The following is a 21,453-nucleotide window of genomic DNA, read 5'->3' as shown; positions in this document are numbered from 1 at the left end:
TGAATCCTTTAAGCCTTTAATTCTTTAGAATAGAATAACTGGACTAAAATAATTATGTACTTAAAATTCACTTGTTTTTCCATGTGATTTTTATTTCAAAATATATATTACCTTTTTAAACTTTACTTGTTTCTGTTGACTCCCTGCTATGAAAGATGACAGAATTAGCCATTTAGTTAGTGCTTAGCAGTAGGAGTGTATTTCCTGCTGTGTTCTTTGACTTTTTTGCCATGTACACCAATTACTTTTTTCTTTAATTGTAGTATAGTTAATTTACAGCGTTGTGCTAGTTTCAAGTGTACAGCAAAGTGATTCAGTTATACATATATTTGTATTCTTTCTCAGATTCTTTTCCATTATAGGTTAGTACAAGATATTGAATATAGTTGCCTATGCTATAGAGTAGGTCCTTGTTGTTTACTTATTTTATATATAGTAGTGTGTATATGTTAATTCCAAACTCCTAATTTATTCCCCCCACTCCGCCCTGCTGTCCCCCAACTACTTTTAAAATAAGTGGCAGAAAAAGAAACTGAAATCAACATTTACTGAACCCCACAATACTCTTGGTACTATTCTGGTTGTTTGGGAGCAGAAACGTAAGGGAAGGGTGTAAAGATAGAACCCTGGACCTCAACATTGCGTATTCTAGTTGGCGAGACATATATCATACATCTGTAGTTCAAGACAATGAGCTAAGCGTTAGATAGAGATGAAAGTGTGCTTGAATACATAATTTTTCTTCTGAATTACAAAACCGTTAAGCAGCATTTACCGTATTGAGTATGTAAATACTGTTTATCGTAGAGCTACACTGAAAGAAAAAGGAAGCCACCTCTCCCCCTAAGCTGGTGCCCTTAGAAAGAGTATTCCAAGTGTCAAGTTCTAATGACTTCTCTGTTACTTTCTTTTCAGTCGACTTTTTCTGAGACCTGCTTAACTGCTACTCTTTCTGTTCTGTTTTCTAAAATTATCTATTTTCATCAGGACAGCTCCTCTGTTTGTTTCATCTTCGACCTATTTCAGGCAGTTGGTTGTTTGCAGATGACTGAGAATCCTTAGTTGGCTGCTTCTGATTGAAGGACCGAGCCTGCAGGTAGAGGTAGCTGTCATGGTTTTCCTGTGTGATTATAGAGGACTGTTCCTCACCAAACGCTTCCCTTCAGTGGGAGGACTGGCTTGTCAGCTCTAAGAGAGTGGACAGCTTCTGCTGCCCTTTAGGGTACGTCGCCTGGGAGAGGCTGTCTATGTCTGGGCTTAGCCAGAAGGTATTCTATAGTCAGATGGCTGTAGTTGGGCACGAAAGGGAGTAGCAGTAAATATATTTCTTGAGCCTGTCTGTATCTGAGCTTTCTTTTCTCTTTCAATTATTCTCTTCTTTGTCTATTCTTATCCTAGTACCATAGTGATTTAATGATACCATTATAATATCTCTTACGGCTAGAACCTTCTCATTCTTTTTAAAAATTGGACTGAAGTTTCTTGTCTTTCTGTTTCATTGTAACTTCTAAAATGGATATATAGGCAAATATGTCAGGTAATACGTGGGAAGTAACTATTGGAATGTCAGTTTAGCACGAAACACTATGCCTTTCCTTCATAGCTTCTGAGTAGTGATGAATGTTATGGGGATATACACAGTTTCTTATAGGAAAGGTTATGTGTTCTGTCTGCTGGGGGATTGATGCACTCTGAGGTGTCGCGCTGAATTATTGTCTACAGGCTGCCAACCTACTACTTCTGATATTCTTGCCGAGTCCCTGGAATGGATTACTCGTTAACTCTCACTTCCTGTAATGATTCAGTTATTTAGTAAATTTAAAGCCATATAAATTCGAAAAACAATACTTATTACTTCATTATGTGGAAATATTGAAACATTGTGACTTAGAAGGAAAATATCCATTCTTGTTTGTGTTTGTAGGACATAAAATGGAGGTGGTTACCAGAACTAAAATACTGCTCTGTAGTAGTTGGAAAAATTGTGAAAGACTTTGAAACAGGCAGAAGAGATTACTTATGTCCTTTCTGTAGAACGGTGGATGTCGTTTAGCGAACCATCCAGGATGATTTGATTCTAGGAGTGTATGCCTTAGACTTTCTTTGACCAAGCTATTTTACAACTCTCTCAGTTGTTTAAAAATGATAGTAATGTGAATGAATTAGTCTGTAGAAAAGTAATTAAATTTGTAAGGAACAAATGATTTTCCACACTGTAGAAAAGATGATTCCATTGATGGGTATGATATTAAATACCTGTTTCCATCTACTAGCAAATTCCTTTCCTCATTCCTAATTGCATTTATGTACGTTTGTTTTTAGATTGTCCTTTGAACTAGTTTTTACATCTCACTGGGTCCCTTGTTATTAATAAAACAAAAATCTTTGACAGTGTGAATTTACGCAAACTTTTTTTAAAGGACGTTGGAAGGCTCTGTTAATTCAAGAGATATTGATACAGTTAGGTTCAAAGAATAATATTTAATGAAAAAATTAACGCTAAAGTCTTTGTGAGGTCTACCAACAATATATTGCCAGACTTTCTAAGAGATTGCAAATTGTGTAAGGATGCCCTTTGTTCTCCAGAGTGGCAGCAATTATGCTTACTTGGAGCAGCTGGAAAGCTTATCTGCCAAAGGCCGCCCTCTCCCTGTGCGTCTTGATGCGTTGCCCCAGGTGGAGTCACAAGTGGCGGCAGCACGGGCCTGGAGAGAACGGACTGGGAGGACCTTTCTTAAGAAGAATTCCAGCCACACGTTGCTCCAGGTGAGGGGCGGTTTACTTTATGTGTGTGCACTTCAGCACCCTCATCAGAAGTTGCTGATGTAATACCTGAGGTGAGGGTTGTTTTCAGTTTAATCCGGTCATGGTTACACAGGTGATTCCGTTTTGGGTAATATCAGATGTTGACCAGTAATCTGGAGCCTTGGGCAGACTTGTTTCCAGTTCATCTACTACTATGTCTAGAAAAAGAAGTCAGCCTGATCTTATCTCTGCTGTTATAATGGACTCTGTCACTGAAAGATCTTATTTCTCAGAGGCACAAATTTAAAAAAAATCTTTTTTAATTGAAGTATAGTTGATTAACAGTGTTGTGTTCGTTTCTGGTGTATAGCAAAGTGATTCAGTTATACATATATATTCTAAATTTATTGATTGATTGATGGATGGCTGCATTGGGTCTTCGTTGCTGTGCGTGGGCTTTTCTCTAGTTGTGGCGAGCGGGGGCTACTCTTCACTGTGGTGCACTGGCTTCTCATTGTGGTGGCTTCTCTTGTTGCGGAGCACAGGCTCTAGGCACGCAGGCTTCAGTAGTTGTGGCTCACAGGCTCAGTAGTTGTGGCTCGTGGGCTCTAGAGCGCAAGCTCAGTAGTTGTGGTGCATGAGCTTAGTTGCTCTGCAGCATGTGGGATCTTCCCGGACCAGGAATCAAACCTGTGTCCCCTGCATTGGCAGGCAGATTCTTAACCAGTGCGCCACCAGGGAAGTCCCACAAGTATATATTCTTTTTCAGATTCTTTTCCATTATAGCTTATTACAAGATGCTGAATATAGTTCCCTGTGCTATACGGTAGGACCTTGTTGTTTATCTATTTTATATATAGGTAGTATGTATCTGTTAATCCCAAGCTCCTAGTTTATCCCTCTCCCCATCTTTTCCCTTTGGTAACCATAGGTTTGTTTTCTATGTTTGTGACTCTGTGTCTGTCTTGTAAATAAGTTCATTTGTATCATTTTTCTTAGATTCCACATAGATATCATAATATTTGTCTTTCTCTGTTTTTCTTCACTTAGTATGATAATCTCTAGGTCCATCTGTGTTGCAGCAAATGGCATTATTTCATTCTTTTTTATGGCTGAGTAATATTCCATTGTATATATGTACCACATCTTCTTCACCCATTCCTATTGATGGACACTTAGGTTGCTTCCATGTCTTGGCTACTGTGAATAGTGAGAAGCACAAATTTCAATACTCATTACCCTTTTCATATTGAACAGTTGAACATAGTAGTTAAGAGCATAGACTTTGGAGTAAGATATTTTCGTGTTTGAGGACTGGCTTCCTAGTGCTAACCCTGTGTCTGTGGGCAAGTTGAGCCTTTCTGGTTTCCCTCGTTTGTACAGTGCCAATAATACCACCTACATCAGAGGCTTGTTGGCAGTTTTGAATTAGATAATGCATATGAAGTTCATAAGAACGTGTCTAAGACGTGTGAGTGGTCAGTAAATGGTTCATTTTATTTTCAGTTTTGAGATTTTTTTTTTTTAAACCAGAGCTCCATATTTGGTTTTATTTTTGTAGGTGCTTAGTCCCCGAACTGACATTGGTATTTATGGGAGTGGAAAAAATAGAAGGAAAAAAGTAAAAGAACTAATAGAAAAAGAAAAAGAAAAGGATCTGGACCTTGAACCTCTGAGTGATCTGGAGGAGGGATTGGAGGAAACCAGAGATACAGCCACAGTGGTAAGAAATTATGTAGTGCATCTTGAATTTGCTTGGTGAATACAGAATTCTGTGACGGTATTAGCAGAATCACTGTTTTTTATGTTCTTAACTATTTTTGTTTTTGTGTACTTTATCTTTGGCTTTATGGTTATACAGATTTCACATCTTTTTTAATATTTGGAATCAAAGAATATAAAAAGTTTACTCTTCTCTCTCCCTAACATTGTCTTTTCCATCTCTCTTCTTTATTGTTATTTTAGTAGTCATCTAATATTCCATCAAATTATCCATAACTTGCTGAACACTTTCCTGATATTGACCATTTTTGTTGTTACTAGGAGTTCGCTGTTATGGATAATAGCAAAGTGAACTGCTTTGTATAGCCTTGTCCTTTCTTCACATCATTTTCCTGCACTTGACTCTTAGGAATGGGATTTACTGGGCTAGAATTTCAGAGCATTTGGTGCTTAGTGCTGTTGTGCTTTTCAAAGGACTTCTACCAGCTGACTGACAGCAGCTGCAATTTGCAGTGTCTACCTCTTTTAGCAGCATTCAGTAGTATAGTGAGTGTGCAATAAGATGTTTGTAGCTAATTAAAATTATGGGTTTTATTGGAGAGTAGGAGGAATATGTTACAATTACAAGGAGACTGAGGAAGTAGAAAATAAAATGAGTTTGGGCAATATGTAGTAGTAGTGAATCGCATATACTAAGTGAGTTCCTATGGCTCTTTCTGCCTAAATGATCCTGTTTGGAGGCCGGTGGAAATAATTTCTTGTTAGAGAGCCTGCCCAATAAGTTAGTCTCGCCAGAAAAATAGCACTGGAAGTTATTTCAGAACTGCTTCAAAGCTACCGGAGTTTAAAAAGAAAATGCCCTGACAATATTCATAATAATTAAATTTTGTTTTTATATACTTCTTTGAAATGAGTTACATAAAACCTTGTTATAATTAGTCATCGGGCTTTGTTATTCTTCTTCTACATAAGTTGGAAAGTCCTAGAAAGAAATAAAAATCGGTTTGTATCAAACTTTCCCCCAGAGAATGAATTACAAGGGGGTGAGGAGTCAGTATTGATTGAATGTTTATCTTGTGCCAGGCACCAAGTTAGGCACTTCCATACGTTATCTTATTTAATCCTTAAAACAGCAAAAAGAGGTTAGTAGTGTTCTCATTTTTCGGAAGACTGAGATTCAGAAAACTTGTAACCCGGATCAGGAGTCTGTTAAGTGCAAGAGCCAGGCCTCATACCAAGGCTGCTTGATTTCAAGGCATACCATCTTTCTACTGCACCCTATAGAAGAATTAAAAAGTACTCTACTGATGCGAATTGTGAGTACTTGTGAATTTTGCAGATGAGGAATGTTTGCACAGAAACTGTCATGCTGCCCCAAATTTTAAGAAATTACTGATTTTTTGTTTTTTAAAAAGGACAATGCTTTGGACTTCCCTGGCAGTCCAGTGGTTAAGACTCTGTGTATCCAGTGCAGGGGGACGGGTTCGATCCCTGGTCAGGAAACTAAGATCCCACATGCTGTGCGGTGTGGCCAAAAAAAAAGACAGTGCTCTGTCACCGTGAGGCTACAACATGGAGGTGATCCCTTAGCCTTGAAGATTTGGTACTTTGGGGGTATTTTGCAGTGACTCCCTTCACTTAAATGTTTTTTGTACACAGGTGGCAGTTTTCAAAGAACGGGAGCAAAAAGAGATTGAAGCCATGCATTCCCTCAGAGCAGCCAACCTAGCCAAGATGTCAATGGTAGACCGCATAGAAGAAGTAAAATTTTGCATTTGCCGCAAGACAGCGAGTGGGTTTATGCTCCAGTGTGAGCTCTGCAAAGACTGGTTTCATAACAGCTGTGTTCCTCTTCCTAAGTCAAGTTCCCAGAAGAAAGGGTCTAGCTGGCAGGCTAAAGAAGTAAAGTTCCTTTGCCCTCTCTGTATGCGGTCTCGAAGACCTAGGCTAGAGACCATTCTGTCCCTCCTGGTATCCCTTCAGAAGTTGCCTGTACGGCTGCCTGAAGGAGAGGCCCTTCAGTGTTTGACAGAACGTGCAATGAGTTGGCAGGACAGGGCCCGGCAAGCCCTGGCCACAGATGAGCTGTCCTCTGCCCTGGCCAAGCTCTCTGTGTTGAGCCAGAGGATGGTGGAGCAGGCAGCTCGGGAGAAAACTGAAAAGATCATCAGCGCAGAGCTCCAGAAAGCCGCTGCCAATCCAGACTTACAGGCAAGTTTAGAATTTTCTTTTTTTACCTGTTTCATGGGGATAATATTTGTCAGTGTGTAAGTAGTAAATCAAATCTATCTTACCAGTAGATTAGGAAAATAACAGTAAGTTGCTAGCAACTATATTACGCATAATTTCCTCTTTGCACGTACGCCCATAGGATTTTCTTTGGGTATATACGTAAGGTCGTTTCAGTGAAGTATTACCTGGAAATATCATTCAGGTGGACCTTAGCGTTATAATCAAATAATTTGATCTGTACTAACTGTTGAATTCTGTTAGCCAGTTTGCAGGTTTGTTAGGTTTTGGTGGTCTTAAGCATACATGAATTACGCATGTTTTTGTAGTGTGTCTCTCTGCTCATCTTGGGATTGCTTGTTGTTTAGGGACACTTGCCTAGTTTCCAGCAGTCTGCTTTTAACCGGGTGGTGAGCAGTGTATCTTCTTCCCCTCGGCAAACGGTGGACTATGATGATGAAGAGACGGATTCTGATGAAGACATTCGGGAGACATATGGCTGTGACACGAAGGTAAGTACAGGGCAGGCCGTGTGGGCACATACCTGATCACTGAGTTTGTTCAAAAAAGCTGTTGAACACTGGTGTTTGAAGCCTGAAAGTGGAAGAGAAAGCTAGTCATCTCTCTATCCTAGTTGATGGTGATAGCATTTTTTCAGTGCTCCAAAAACTATATAGATTGATGAAACTTAATTTTTTTTTAAAGGATGGAATTTTTAAAAATCTGTATTTATTTTCCTCACCCTGAGGCTTAGAGGGACTAGAAAAATTATACATTTAAGTTATTGAAAACTTTCGTGGCTGATTTCATTGTTTTTTCCTTTGGGTTGTTAAAGTCTCTGCAGTTTTAAGAATCCCATTCTAGCTTTGCTTCGAGTCTTTTTCTCTGATCTCCGATCTGAATGGTGCTAGACAGCATGTCATATTCAGGGATGGGTTATACTTGGGCCCATGGTTCGAATTTGTGGAGTTACAGTCACAGTTAGAACAAAGTATTTACCCTCAATATGATTGTTTTCATAGTGACACCACACTGGGATGAAGGGAAGGTTTTGGCAAGGTTTTGTGTTGGATCCTTTTGACCTTTTATTGTTGTTTTGTGTCATGCCCAAGACCTTTGTCTTTTGTCTAGTAATAACATCATGATCTAGGCAGACACTCTGCCAGCTTACAGTTAATCTCTTGATCTGTTTTGTATTATTCTTTGTTGAGCTAATGTTTAGCATCTATGCCAGTAACCGGGGAGTTCGTACTCTGATGTATGAAAAAACTAGGGTGCCTTCTCTTCCCAGTCTGTTCAGTGTCTTTTCCTTTGTCTTTTCAGCATACTAGGTAAGCTCATTCTTAGAGCATGAATACCATCGGCATTAGAACTCCCAGGATATAAAGTTAAACCATCTATCATAGATGCTTGTAAATTACCCACTGGAAAATGTTTTTATCAAGATAAAAATGGATCAAGGGGATGTTTTAATGAGGGAATTTTTAAAAATTACATGAATTAAAGACGAGAAAAGTTGAAACTTGAATTAGCATTTAAAATAAGGTTCTAGGGCTTCCCTGGTGGCGCAGTGGTTGAGAGTCTGCCTGCCGATGCAGGGGACACAGGTTCGTGCCCCGGTCTGGGAAGATCCCACATGCCGCGGAGCGGCTGGGCCTGTGAGCCATGGCCGCTGAGCCTGCGCGTCCGGAGCCCATGCTCCGCAACGGGAGACACCACAACAGTGAGAGGCCCGCGTTCCGCAAAAAAAATTAAAAAAAAAGGTTCTAAGTGACTTCCCTGGTGGCGCAGTGGTTAAGAATCCACCTGCCAATGCAGGAGACACGGGTTCGAGCCCTGGTCTGGGAAGATCCCACATGCTGCAGAGCAACTAAGCCCATGTGCCAGAACTACTGAGCCTGTGCTCTAGAGCCTGTGAGCCACAGCTACTGAGCCCACGTGCCACAGTTACTGAAGCCTGTGCACTCCAGGGCCCGTGCTCTGCAACAGAGAGAAGCCACTGCAATGAGAAGCCTGCGCACGGCAAGAAAGGGTAGCCCCCGCTCGCAGCAACTAGAGAAAGCCCGTGCACAGCAACGAAGACCCAACGCAGCCGAAAATGAAATTAATTAATTAATTAATTAAAAGTATAATGATAAGGTTCCTAAGCACCTTGTTATCCTTGTGGTTAATGACCAGCTTTATTTATAAAGTTGGTAGAATGACCAGGAGCAGCTGAAAGGGAATGCTGCCCACGCCACGCATAAGTTAGCCAGTACTAGAGTTGCCTGTTTGCCATGGCTTAGAGGCCCTCAGTACTTCGGTTATCTTTCTAGCACATTAGGTATCAACCAGCACTCTAGAATTGCTAAACAGGATGGATTTCGCTTGGAGGCAGATTGGTAACCTATGAAAGCAAAACATCCCAGGTATTACCTGATTTCAGGGCTAGGGATCAGAGCAGTGGTTGATTCAGTTGTATGGAGTAGTCCTCTGTTTGCAAAATATATATGGGGATCTTAGCTTACAGTCTGAGGAGAGGGTGTTTGCAGGGTAGAAAGATAAGATTATGGATTTTATAATGTTAGCAGTGGATTTGACAGCTTAGGACAGTGGAAGAATGGTGGCAAGACATGGTAATTCAAGGTCAAATTTACCTTGATGGCGGTATCTTTGCACTAAAAAAAATTATACTCTTGAGGATTTTCCTATAGCGCAAGCACCGATTGTGTAATGAAAATCTTATTTGCCAGTTTATTTGCAGTTGGCTTGGTGATTTTTCCCTTTATATGATCTCCCCTGCTTGTGACCATGAAATCATCCTTAAAATAGTTCAAATTTAGTGTCTTTGCTAGGATGAAGACCCCTGCCGGTTTAGGAAGAAGAGTAGGTAATTATAAAGAAAAATAAAATCAGTCATTGATCCTAGTTATCGTAGCATTGAAATGTTTAAAACAGACAGTGTGTGCTTTGCATTGTTTGATGACTTCATTTTGCATGTGATACCCTGTGATCACTAAAATAATCGGAGCAAGCAATTCAAAAAACTCGTTAGTTAGGAAAATCTATATGAAAGAAAGTCTGTCACAGATGTCTTGTGATTGTGTCTGGGATAACCTTTCAGATATTCATATGATTATTTCCTTTTAAGGCATAGTGTTTACCTTTACTGGAACTGTCTGTCCATATTACAGTTTATATTTTTCAAATGCATACGTGTACAATTACACACCAGAAAGGAGGGTATAAAATAGTGTAGGTATTATCTCCCAGGAAGTTCTTCTTTTTATCCCGGTAATTTCTTTCTTTTTTTTTTTTTTTTAACATCTTTATTGGGGTATAATTGCTTTACAATGGTGTGTTAGTTTCTGCTTTATAACAAAGTGAATCAGTCATACATAAACATATGTTCCCATATGTCTTCCCTCTTGCGTCTCCCTCCCTCCCACCCTCCCTACCGGTAATTTCTTAATTTACAGAAAGGCAAGTTAAGCAGTTGGATTCTTTCATTTTTTTTTTTCTTCTCTATGCTTGTTAACACTTGGGTGGCTTGAGCTTTGGTGGAAATAAAGTCTGCTATATACGAACCTTCAAGTTGCAAACTTTGAAAGATGTGAACGTGCATTTGCGTATCCAGTCACCTAAGTTTGTTCACGTGTCTGGCGTACATTGTCACGTGTATGACAGCTAAGTCCGCGCATGGGCTTAGTTGCTCCGCGGCATGTGGGATCTACAAGTGGTTGTGCTTTTGTGTACTTTACTCTATAGTACTGTATAGAGTAAAGTAGTACAGTGTCTTTATTTCAAGCCCAGCATGTCCAGAAGCAAGTGTAGAAGCTGGTACTACTGTACTTCTCAAGGTACTGTATTTTAAAAAGGTACTGTAAGATTAAAAATGTTTTTTTGTGTGTGTTTGTTTGTTTTTTATGTATCTGTGTGAAAAGTGTTATAAACCTATTACAGTACAGTACTGTATAGCCGATTGTGTTAGTTGGGTACCTAGGCTAACTTTGTTGGACTTAGGAAGGTGCTCTCGGAACAGAACTCGTTCGTATGTAGGGGACTTACTGTAGAGTAGATTTTGTCTGAGACTTTAGTCCTGCTAATATCAGATAAGGTGGAGTGACAGATCTGTGTGTGAAACACATTTCTCACTGAGAAGCCATTCCTCCTTTCTTGCATATTTGCCCTTAGTGCAACTGAACTGTAATTTTCCTTCTTAGGAAGAGTAATTTGTTTAAGCTTGCTGTTATCAGTTGTTTTACCTTCAGCCTATCTGTGTCTTTATATTTAAAATGTGTCTTTTGTAGACAGCACATGTGGTAGGGTTCTTTTTGGTGTGTCATTCTGCATATATATGCGTTTGTAGAATATATAGTTAAATCTTGGTTTTTAGGCAGTATTACAATCTCTGTCATTTAATTGGGGGTGTTCATTTACATTTAATGTAATTGTTGACATGGTTGGATTTAAGTTGACCATCTTTATTTTTCATTTTTTTCTGTTTTTGTTCCTCTGTTGCTTTTTCCTGCCTTCTTTTGGGTTAATTGACAATTTTTTTAAGGTTTCATTTTATTTCCTTTATTGGCTTCTTACCTATACCCCTTTTTATTTTTTATTTTTTATTTTTTTCAGTGATTGCTCTGGGGCTAACAATGCCCTTTAACTTACCAAAGTCAGTGAGTACTTCTTCATATTTCATACTTCACCCTGGGGAAGTAATTTTTTTAAAATTTATCTTTACCTATCTTTACTTTCCATCATTATTTTCTATGTATCTATCTATCTATTTATATATGGCTGCCTTGGGTCTTCGTTGCTGCACGCGGACTTTATCTAGTTGCAGCGAGCGGGGGCTACTCTTCGTTGCAATGCATGGGCTTCTCATTGTGGTGGCTTCTCTTCGTTGCGAAGCACGGGCTCTAGGTGCACGGGCTTCAGTAGTTGTGGTGCGGGCTCTAGAGTGCAGGCTGAGTACTTGTGGCGCACGGGCTTAGTTGCTCCGTGGCATGTGGGATCTTCCTGGACCAGGGCTCAAACCTGTGTCCCCTGCATTGGCAGACGGATTCTTAACCACTGCACCACCAGGGAAATCCTCAATCATTATTTTCTGATCACTTTCCTTCCTAGTTTGGAAGCTTAACAGAAAGTTTCCTGCATGAGTTACAGTGAAATGAGTAGAGTCAAGGTTAGAAAAAAAAATTGCAGTCAGTGAGATGATGCATCTGGGGACTGCAGTAGGCGAGTACTAAAGTACTCTCCTATCTGTTGCCTTTTAAAACTTAAATTCTTCAATAGGAAATAAGACTTACACGAACTGTGCTGTTCCTGAATTTTCAGTGAGTGACACTGTCTTCCAGAATCTTATGAAACCTTTTAAGTATCCTGTTTAATTAAGGATAGGCTCGTGATAACAATAGACCTTCCTCTCATGCACCCTACAAAGAAAATCAGGTGTTGCATTAGTCATTGAGCTGTTGTCTCTCGTCTCCTAAGCTACTCTTTTATACTCTGCTTGGTGATGCTAGGTCTGGGACTCTACACCAGGGCTTGGTAAACTTTTTCTGTAAAATAATATATGTATATGTTAGCATACATTATATGTAGTGATATTCTCTAGGCATATTATGTAAAGTAAATATTTGGGGTTTTGCAAGCCATATTTGGTCTCTGTTACACCTTCTCCTCCTTCCTCTTTTTTTTTTTTTTAAATAACAACTCTTTAAAAATGTAAAAACTATTCTTAGCTCACGCTCCAAACAAAAAACTAGGCAGCCAGCTGGGGTTGGCCCGCAGACTGTGGTTTGCCAACCCCTGCTCTACACATTAACCCTTTGCCTGCTGCCCTCCCCCTCCCCCCGCCAGCACAGGGCATTAGAGAAAATTAAAAGGCTTGTGCAGTGAGAAGGGAGTTGATCCTTCCCCTGTTTTATTCTCCATTCCTGTCATCATTGAACTACAATTGTTTTTCGTTTTGGGGGGGCTTTTGTTTGATTTTTTGTTTTTGTTTTTTTACCCTGGCAGTGGCAACTGGTTCCAATTTCTAGTTGATGTTTTTTTCACACTCCAGAAGCCAGCCACATTGTATTCTATTAGGGATAGCAGAACCAGCACTTCCTCCTCAGAGGTCTGGGTCCCAACTCTGCAGGCCCCTTCTCTGAGCTTCTTGGTTCTAATAACCCCACTTCTTTTCTCTGTTAGCTCAACCCTTAGGGATGGCAACTCTTTTCTTGCAGTTGTCTTAGTGTTACTTTGGTGTTTCTGTTTTGCCTTTTCAAGACTTTAATGTACATTTAACGAGTTCACTTTATTAAATTCTCCTTGTTGAACTTTTTGTGATTTCTGTCTCCCTGATTGCACTGTGACCGTTGAAGCTGTACTTGTGGGTTATTCTCCCCTAACTACAGGGGAGGATCGTCTGAGCCCTAATTAGACTTGTCACAGTTGTATAGCTCGAATACTGTCAGGCTGTTTATTATATTAAGAGCAGTTGGTAAGCATCTAGGTTTAAAAACCTTTAGAGAGGATTAAATAATTTGTGTCCTTAAGTTGTCACATCTAGACGTTTATTCCCCTCCTAAGTCCATTTTATTTTTCTTAAAGGGTCAAAGTTCCTTAACTTGTGACTACAGGAGTTTTTATGAGTTTTAGACTGTAGAAAGTTGATTACGTAATCGTAATTTTCTTGTAGGTTTATTATCTCTGAGGATTACTTTTTTTTTTTTTTTTTGCGGTACGCGGGCCTCTCACTGTTGTGGCCTCTTCCGCTGCGGAGCACAGGCTCCGGACGCGCAGGCTCAGCGGCTATGGCTCATGGGCCCAGCCGCTCCGCGGCATGTGGGATCTTCCCGGACCGGGGCACGAACCCATGTCCCCTGCATCGGCAGGCGGACTCCCAACCACTGTGCCACCAGGGAAGCCCTGAGGATTACTTTTGAGCTTTACTCTTTCCCTTTTGGCTTGAAACTCTGGTGATTTCTGTTTTTTTCCCCAATGGACATTTTCTGTCTTACTAAATACCATATATTTAATTTTAAGATCTTTTATTTATTTGTTTTTTTAATATATATACTGTGTTATATTAGAAACTTTAACCTGAAAGCCTGTATTTAGATTCTTGTCACAGGATAAGTTGTTTCCAATTCTCCATACCTGCTTCGTTTCTTCTACAGGACACAGCCAGTGTGAAATCCTCCAGCAGTCTGGAGCCCAGCCTATTTTGTGATGAAGAGATTCCCATCAAGTCCGAGGAGGTGGTCACGCACATGTGGACGGCACCCTCCTTCTGTGCTGAGCATGCTTATTCGTCTGCTTCTAAGAGCTGTTCTCAAGGTATTACGGCCCTTGGTAGCGGCATGGAGAAGAGAAGCCTGAAACCATACTGAATCTCTCTTTCAGTACAAACCCTGGCAGTGAAATGCGATAGAACCTGAAAAAATGCAACTTTGGAAAAGCCAGTCTCTGTTAGCATTTTTCTGTCATTAGGTCATAACCTGAACATTTCCATAGCATTATTGAATCCTAATTAGACGGACTTTAGAGGCCCTCTGGTCCCATTCTAGTCCCATTTTATTTTGATCAAATCCCCGATAGGTAGTTATTTATCCTCTATTTGTTTATTACCGGTTGTTGAGGAACTTGCTGCTTTTTAAGAATATTCATTCTGGTTTTGGAAAACTTTGTTAGTTTTTCATCCCTTGGTAAGTAATTTCTCTGTTATGTTCACTTTCTTTGTCCCTAGTGAAAGTGAGTCCGACTGCTTTAGGTCACACCTCTGGAAAAGGGAGAGTATTTCTCTCTTCACAGTGAAATTCAGGATTTTATGGAGCAGCGTGTATCATTCATATGGGGCAGTTATATGCTTAGTTGTTTGGTATTCTCTGAAATGGAGAGAGCGCGGGGTAGGAGATTCTCTCCCATTCCCCTTCCCCTCCAGTCACAAGGTAAAGAATCAATAAGGAACCTGTTTTTTTTTTTTAACTCTAAACCAGTTCTTTAGAGCGGTCATTAGAATTCTAGGTCTTTCTGTTCCGTATTTTTAAAAATTTTATTTTCACTTTCATACTGATGCAGTGAACCCAAACTTCTAAATTAAATGTTGGAGGAGGAGGGACCATTCTTCTAAATATTTACTTTCAAAACATTACATTTTTTCAATAGTTTTCATTATTTTGTCTTATATTTTGGGGGCAAGGTTCTAGCACCACAAGGAAACAACCTCGGAAGAGCCCTCTGGTGCCCCGTAGTTTGGAGCCTCCGGTGCTAGAGTTATCGCCTGGAGCTAAAGCCCAGCTGGAAGAACTTATGATGATTGGAGATCTCCTGGAGGTGTCTCTGGATGAGACTCAACACATATGGCGGATTCTGCAGGCCACACACCCACCCTCTGAAGACAGATTCCTGCACATCATGGAGGTATGGATCTGAAGCTTACTTACAGTGGTTTTAAAGCCACTTAGAACGCCCAGGTTCCTTGGAGGCACCACAGATTGCCACAAGGGGTGGCTGGGTGGGTAGGACTCTGATTGTCCTACTTTCTCATTACGCCAAAGTAGTTCTGCTTTGTGGTTTTCTTTATTGAGATTTTATGTAATATTCAGCTTTTTAAAAGGCCATTTCTGCCGAAAAGAAAGGGAGGTACTGTAATTCACAAGTTGAGAACAACTTCCTTAGCCCAGACTCACACTGGTGAAAGGCCCAAAAGTTAGGCAGGGGGCAATATAGTGGTTGAAAACAGGAAGCAAGGGAATGGTTAAATAGAAGTGGATTGGGTGGGAGGGGGAGTCCACATACATTTATACAATTTACACACTTGTATACAATTATAAGTCACACAGTTTCTCATTTATACAGTTTGTACATGTTGTTCTATCCATGATCTCATTCATCCTCACCGTAGTCCTGAGGGGGAGGGGGAAAGGATAGACATGGCGAGTATTTAGCTCATTCTGCCTGTGACGAAAGTAAGGGTCAGAGACGGAGAAACGTGCCTGAGGTCACACGTGGAGTAAAAACAGAGACCTGGGTTCTCTCTCTGGCATTAGACTCCAGTATCCTTTTCATTATTCTTTTCCATGACTGTTTCCATGAGGCGGAAGGTACACTGTCAGCAGCAGTTGACACGGATACGCCTGGTGCACTGTGGTTTGTCTTTGGTTTGGAAGTCAGATTGAGGGTGCCTGACTTAGATAGTATTTTCCAGTCGCAGAGCATTTTCTTCACATCCGTTATCTCATCTGATCTTTATTTCACATATAAGGAAACACAAAGTGTTGAGAAGTTAAATATCTTATTCAAGATGTGATAGACTTAAGACACTTGTAACCCAGTGTTCTTTACGAATCTGCAGATTCTGAGGTTCCTGTCAAAGATATTCCAGTATCACATCTGTGGGAAAATAAATTCTCAAGTGTTATTTCTTAAGTAATTATCAAGCTTATGTTTTTCAGTATTTCTTTTTCTACCTTACCCCTTGTTCTTTCTGTTACTGGACACACTTTTACTATTAAAATCTTTAATGTTTACTACCTTAGCACATAAATAGCAACAATATTAGACAGTTGAGAAAAAAAAGGCAAGTGTTTTTGCTTCGTGACAGCAACTGTTTTCTTGTGAAAGTCACTACATACCCTTTGTAATGAGATCATGGATAAAATTTTGTGTTTTGCTGACAGTTTTGATAACTTCTTAACCACCAAGGATTTACTGAGTTAATAAAGAACTTTAGTACTGGTAAATGGAGACCCAAAGAGTTATTACATAATTATTTAGTATACATTTAGCTTTCTGTGTATGTTTTCATCTCAGTTACGTAGAGGTGCTACAGACTATACTAATATATGCAGACACTTTTTTTTTGCCTTTTTTTTCCCTCTGATAAGCTAAAAATAAGTCAGATATTTTATTTAGGGCTTGTCATTATTTTCTACTGTTATCTTTGAATATTATATTTGCCTTCTTAAAATATCTTCAGAATATTTATTGTGGTATAATGTACACAGCATAAAATTTATCATTTCAACTGTTTTTAAATATACAATTCAGTTGTTTTAATTACATTTATAATATTATACAACTATTACCACTATCCATTTCCAGAACTTTAAAATTATTCCTAACAGAAACTCTGTACCATTAAATAATCCCATTTCCCTCCCCCCAGCCCCAGTAACTCATATTCTATTTCCTGTCTCTATGAAATTGCCTATTCCTGATACCTCATGTAAGAGGATAAAACAGTTTTTAAATGTCTTGCTTTAAAATTGTTTCTAATTTTATACTTATGAAGGATGACAGCATGGAAGAGAAACCATTAAAAATAAAAGGAAAGGACTCTTCAGAGAAGAAACGGAAACGGAAGCTAGAAAAAGAACAGCTTTTTGGCGAAGGAAAACAGAAGTCCAAGGAGCTAAAGAAAATGGATAAACCTAAAAAGAAGAAATTAAAATTAAGTGCGGAAAAATCAAAAGAGCTGAACAAACTGGCCAAGAAACTAGCAAAAGAAGAAGAGAGGAAGAAAAAGAAGGAGAAGGCTGCTGCAGCCAAAGTTGAACTTGTGAAGGAGAGCTCGGAGAAGAAGAGAGAGAAGAAGGTGCTGGACATCCCCTCCAAATATGACTGGTCAGGAGCAGAGGAGTCTGACGACGAGAACGCTGTGTGTGCCGCCCAGAACTGCCAGAGGCCCTGCAAGGACAAGGTGAGTCTAGCTGTACCCGCCAAGTATGCGCGGGGACGTGGAGCAGCGGCCGGGCACACCTGGGTTTGAGGTAATGATGGTCTGTTTGGCCTTGTGACGTCACATGTTTAATTCAGTTTCTAGAAACATTTTCAGTTATGAGGCTCTTAGTAGAAGAAATGTTGTGTTTTAGAAATCGTATACGTGGTGATCGTCCTGACCGAGCAGAGAGAAGCTGTGTGGTACCAGGAGCGGTGTGTCTCGTGCGTGGGCACAGCAGGGCTCAGAGCAGTTGTGTCCCTTCCCTGCAGGGTGCCTCGGGGGACTAGACATCTTGTCAGTTAGCCACAGTGGCCCGAAAAGTCCTGGGCCGGTATCCTAAGAGCTGTGGCAAATTGCATTGAGATCAGTTCTGAAGACCTAAAACTAGGAGGTTAAATCTTCCCTTTTGGTCTGCGTCTTATCCACACCCAGCCCTATGTGTACTCTCCTAAATAGAATATGATTGTTTTCACATCTCTTGCAAAAAATAAAGACCTTTAAAGGTATTATTTTTGAAATGTCAGCCCTGAATTCTAAATATTAGCAAGGATATGATGGTCTTTCTTAAGGTAATAATTGATGTTATAAACTTCTGAGAAAGACGGATGGACTTCATGAAAAATCCTAGTTCATTAAATGGCTGAAGGTATCTATTATAGTGTTCCCATCAAGATTATTAGTAAATTCATGGTTTTAATTTTATAATCTCCATATACCACTTGATGTTTAGAATTTTTATAGCTCCTCAATTTGAATATATCAACAGAATAAACACAGCTGCATCACTATTCCCTTACTTTCCTCCTCAGTTAAATACTTGTTAGAGCTTGAAGAGGTCACCTTGTCCAGCCTCTTCATTTCACAAATGATGAAGCCAGGACTGAGTGAAGGTAAATGATGTGACCAAAGTCACAGAGCTCATTAGTGGCAAAACCGAAAGTAGAACCCTGGCTCCCAGACCAGGTCCTCTCCGCTAATATCCCCACCCCTCCGGTAACTGAGATGCAAGTACAAAAACACAGTGCAAAACTAAATGACTCGTATTTAAATTATACTTATTAAAGGTTTTCTACTCACTTTTGGAAAATGAATATATAGTAAAATTTATATCCCATAGTCCAGCTTTCTGAGGACCACAGCTGTAAATATTTTAGTGTGTTCCCTTCCAATTATTTTCCTGTATAGTTTGTTTTATATCGTGTCATACTGTCCACTTTTGTATCTGCTTTAGTTTCGTAAGTATTTTTCTATATTATAAATATTTTAAAGCATTTTGGTAGATGCATTATATGTGCGTGTATTATTTTTATCTTTCATTTGAATTTATTCTCATCTGAATCTGTTTATTAAAGAGGCTGATGACAGGTTAGCAGTTTCTCCTTGGGTCTGAAGTATTAGCAGCTTAGTGTTGGCAGGACCTTCTCCCTTTTCTTCCTCCTTTAACTAATTGTATGGCAGTTGGAGGACTGGCAACAGGATATGTTTCTTTTTCAAGCTTTCCTATCATCCTTCCTACAGTGTTTATATCCATCATGAACCTTTCTCTTTTTTTCTCCTTTTCACTTAATAACCTCTCGCCTCTCCTCTGTTCAGCATTTAAAATACAGTTCAGTTCATCTACTATCCCTGTTCTTTTCCTGTAGCATATAAACGCTACAGGCAGTTTTTTTCTCATCTGCCATAAAATTGTTAACACATGTCCTGCTTCCTCTCAGCGTGGTCAAGGAGTAAGGTGAGATCATCTGTATGTGAAAGCACTAGTTAACCAAAAATGCAACTTAGGTGTTAAGATGTGATCATTATTTTTAGATGAACCCTGGGATTTACTTCTAACATTATAGGTATTTAAAAAAAAAAATCTAGAAAGGGGAATCCCCTGGAAGTCCAGTGGTTAGGACTCCACAGCGCTTCCACTGCAGGGGCCCTGGGTTCAATCCCTGGTTGGGGAACTAAGATCCTGCATGCCACATGGCGTGGCCAAGAAAAAAAAAGTCTGGAAAGTTATCTACATTTTGATGGAGCAAAAGTAGATTTAGCTGAATATTTAGAGAAAATGTCTATTGTTTAAAACGTACAAAGATTTGTACACATTAATTTGTTAAGATTAGTACAAAAATTGTCAGAACACATACACAGGTGAGCAGGTGTGCCTTAACCTGTCAATAGCTACATGAAAGACCCTTATATGAATGATGTATTTCTATAATGTGTTTAATTTTAAACAAATTATTTCAGATTATAAACATTTTGCCCATCATTTCTGTTTTGCAATTTTTATGGTTCTCCAAGTCTGTTTCTGACACCAGTTTTACTAAATGGAAGGTGTGTTTCTTTAGAAACTTGGTAAAGAATTTTACAACTTTCTCAATTTGAAGTATAGTGTTTCTCTAAGGAAAACAAATTAATGCATGGTACGCATCTTCAGAGCAAAAGGATGACAAGAAAAGAATGTTTTTTAAGGAAGTCTGTGTTCTTTAAATATCATGTAGCAAAAAACCCACACAACTTCTTGGGTTCATTTATATTTAGGTAAATGTATTCTAACTAGTAATTACTATTATTTTTACCTAAAAATGTGCAGATTGAGAAAACTTTGAAGGATTACTTAAATGTACCTAGCTTCAATTTCAAGATGTTTTAGAAAGAAAAAAGAAAAATATTATCAGAAAATGTAAAAGGTTTAAAAAAAACCCCAAACTATCTCTTCCATCATTATCAAATTCAAGTTGAAATTAATTTTAAAAATAACAATGAAGAACTGTTTTCAAAAAATTAGTTTTAAGGTTCAGAATCTTTTTCTCCGTGAATTTTGCCACTTTCATTCAATCTCATTGGTACCAAGAGTAAACCGAGTTAATTTGAAGGAGCAAATTCTTTCAAGCTAATATTTAAGTAACATTTTTTCTGCATTGAAATAAATATTTAATCTTACTTATGAAAATAGATTTTTTTTCTCTTTACTTTTTTTTTAACCTTCTTACTATGGGCTTTTTCCTTACCCATTACTACCTCCCTAAGAAGTTTGGCACAATAAATAAAGAGAAACTATGTTTATAAACTTCTGTCTCTCACTTTTACTATTTGTTAGCCACTCTGATTTTTTAAAAAATAAATAAATTTTATTTATTTATTTTTGGCTGCATTGGGTGTTCGTTGCTGCGCACGGGCTTTCTCTAGTTGTGGCGAGTGGGGGCTGCTCTTCGTTGTGGTGCGGGGGCTGCTCTTCGTTGCGGTGCACGGGCTTCTCATTTCGGTGGCTTCTCGTTGCAGAGAGTGGGCTCTAGGCGCACGGGCTTCAGTAGTTGTGGCACATGGGCTCTAGGCATGCAGGCTTCAGTAGTTGTGGCGCGTGGGCTCAGTAGTTGTGGCTCGTGGGCTCTAGGCGCGCAGGCTTCAGTAGTTGTGGCGCGTGGGCTCAGTAGTTGTGGCTCATGGGCTCTAGGTGTGCAGGCTTCAGTAGTTGTGGCGCACGGGCTTAGTAGTTGTAGCTCACGGGCTGTAGAGCGCAGGCTCAGTAGTTGTGGTACAAGGGCTTAGTTGCTCCGCGGCATGTGGGATCTTCCCGGACCAGGACTCAAACCCGTGTCCCTTGCATTGGAAGGTGGATATTCTTAACCACTGCACCACCAGGGAAGTCCCAGCCGCTCTGATTTTAAAAGATTTTTGTGGAGAGTTGTCTCAGCAAAAGTGTTTGCGTTATCAGTGGCTTTATCATTCATATCTCCTTTTGGCATAGGTAATCAAAGGTTGGATTACCTGAATGAGAGACACACACAAACTGGTGATGTTATGATAGGGTAACCAACTGTCCCAACTTGCCTGCGACTTTCCTGGTTTTAGCACCGCAATTCCTGTGTTTTGGGAAACCTGTTAATCTTAGGCAGACTGGGAGGGTTGGTTACTTACTGTTAAGATCACCAAAAAAACATACACAGGGATTGTGAACATATGTCATACTTGATTAAATTGTTTTAATTTTGAAATCTGGCTTTTGTAAGAAACTTCGGTGCAAAAGAGATTGAATGCCAAAATAAAAAGAGCTCAGGTGGGTAACTAAGCTA

The 21,453-nt window shown here is 39.5% G+C and overlaps 1 protein-coding gene across 1 annotated transcript in view; it reads left to right on the top strand.

The window, feature by feature from the left end:
• The window catches only part of KDM5A (lysine demethylase 5A), an 87,008-nt gene that overhangs the window by 51,600 nt on the left and 13,955 nt on the right, over window positions 1-21,453 (top strand). Inside the window, exons 21-27 of the mRNA XM_030834746.2 lie at window positions 2,587-2,766; window positions 4,307-4,468; window positions 6,127-6,678; window positions 7,065-7,208; window positions 13,848-14,007; window positions 14,870-15,090; window positions 16,964-17,371. Coding sequence (XP_030690606.1) covers window positions 2,587-2,766; window positions 4,307-4,468; window positions 6,127-6,678; window positions 7,065-7,208; window positions 13,848-14,007; window positions 14,870-15,090; window positions 16,964-17,371 — 1,827 coding nt within the window. The remainder of the gene's footprint in view (window positions 1-2,586; window positions 2,767-4,306; window positions 4,469-6,126; window positions 6,679-7,064; window positions 7,209-13,847; window positions 14,008-14,869; window positions 15,091-16,963; window positions 17,372-21,453) is intronic.

The sequence above is a fragment of the Globicephala melas genome, chromosome 10, assembly GCF_963455315.2.
Source record: "Globicephala melas chromosome 10, mGloMel1.2, whole genome shotgun sequence".
Taxonomy (NCBI): domain Eukaryota; kingdom Metazoa; phylum Chordata; class Mammalia; order Artiodactyla; family Delphinidae; genus Globicephala; species Globicephala melas.
This window is presented reverse-complemented; position numbering and strand designations above follow the sequence as displayed.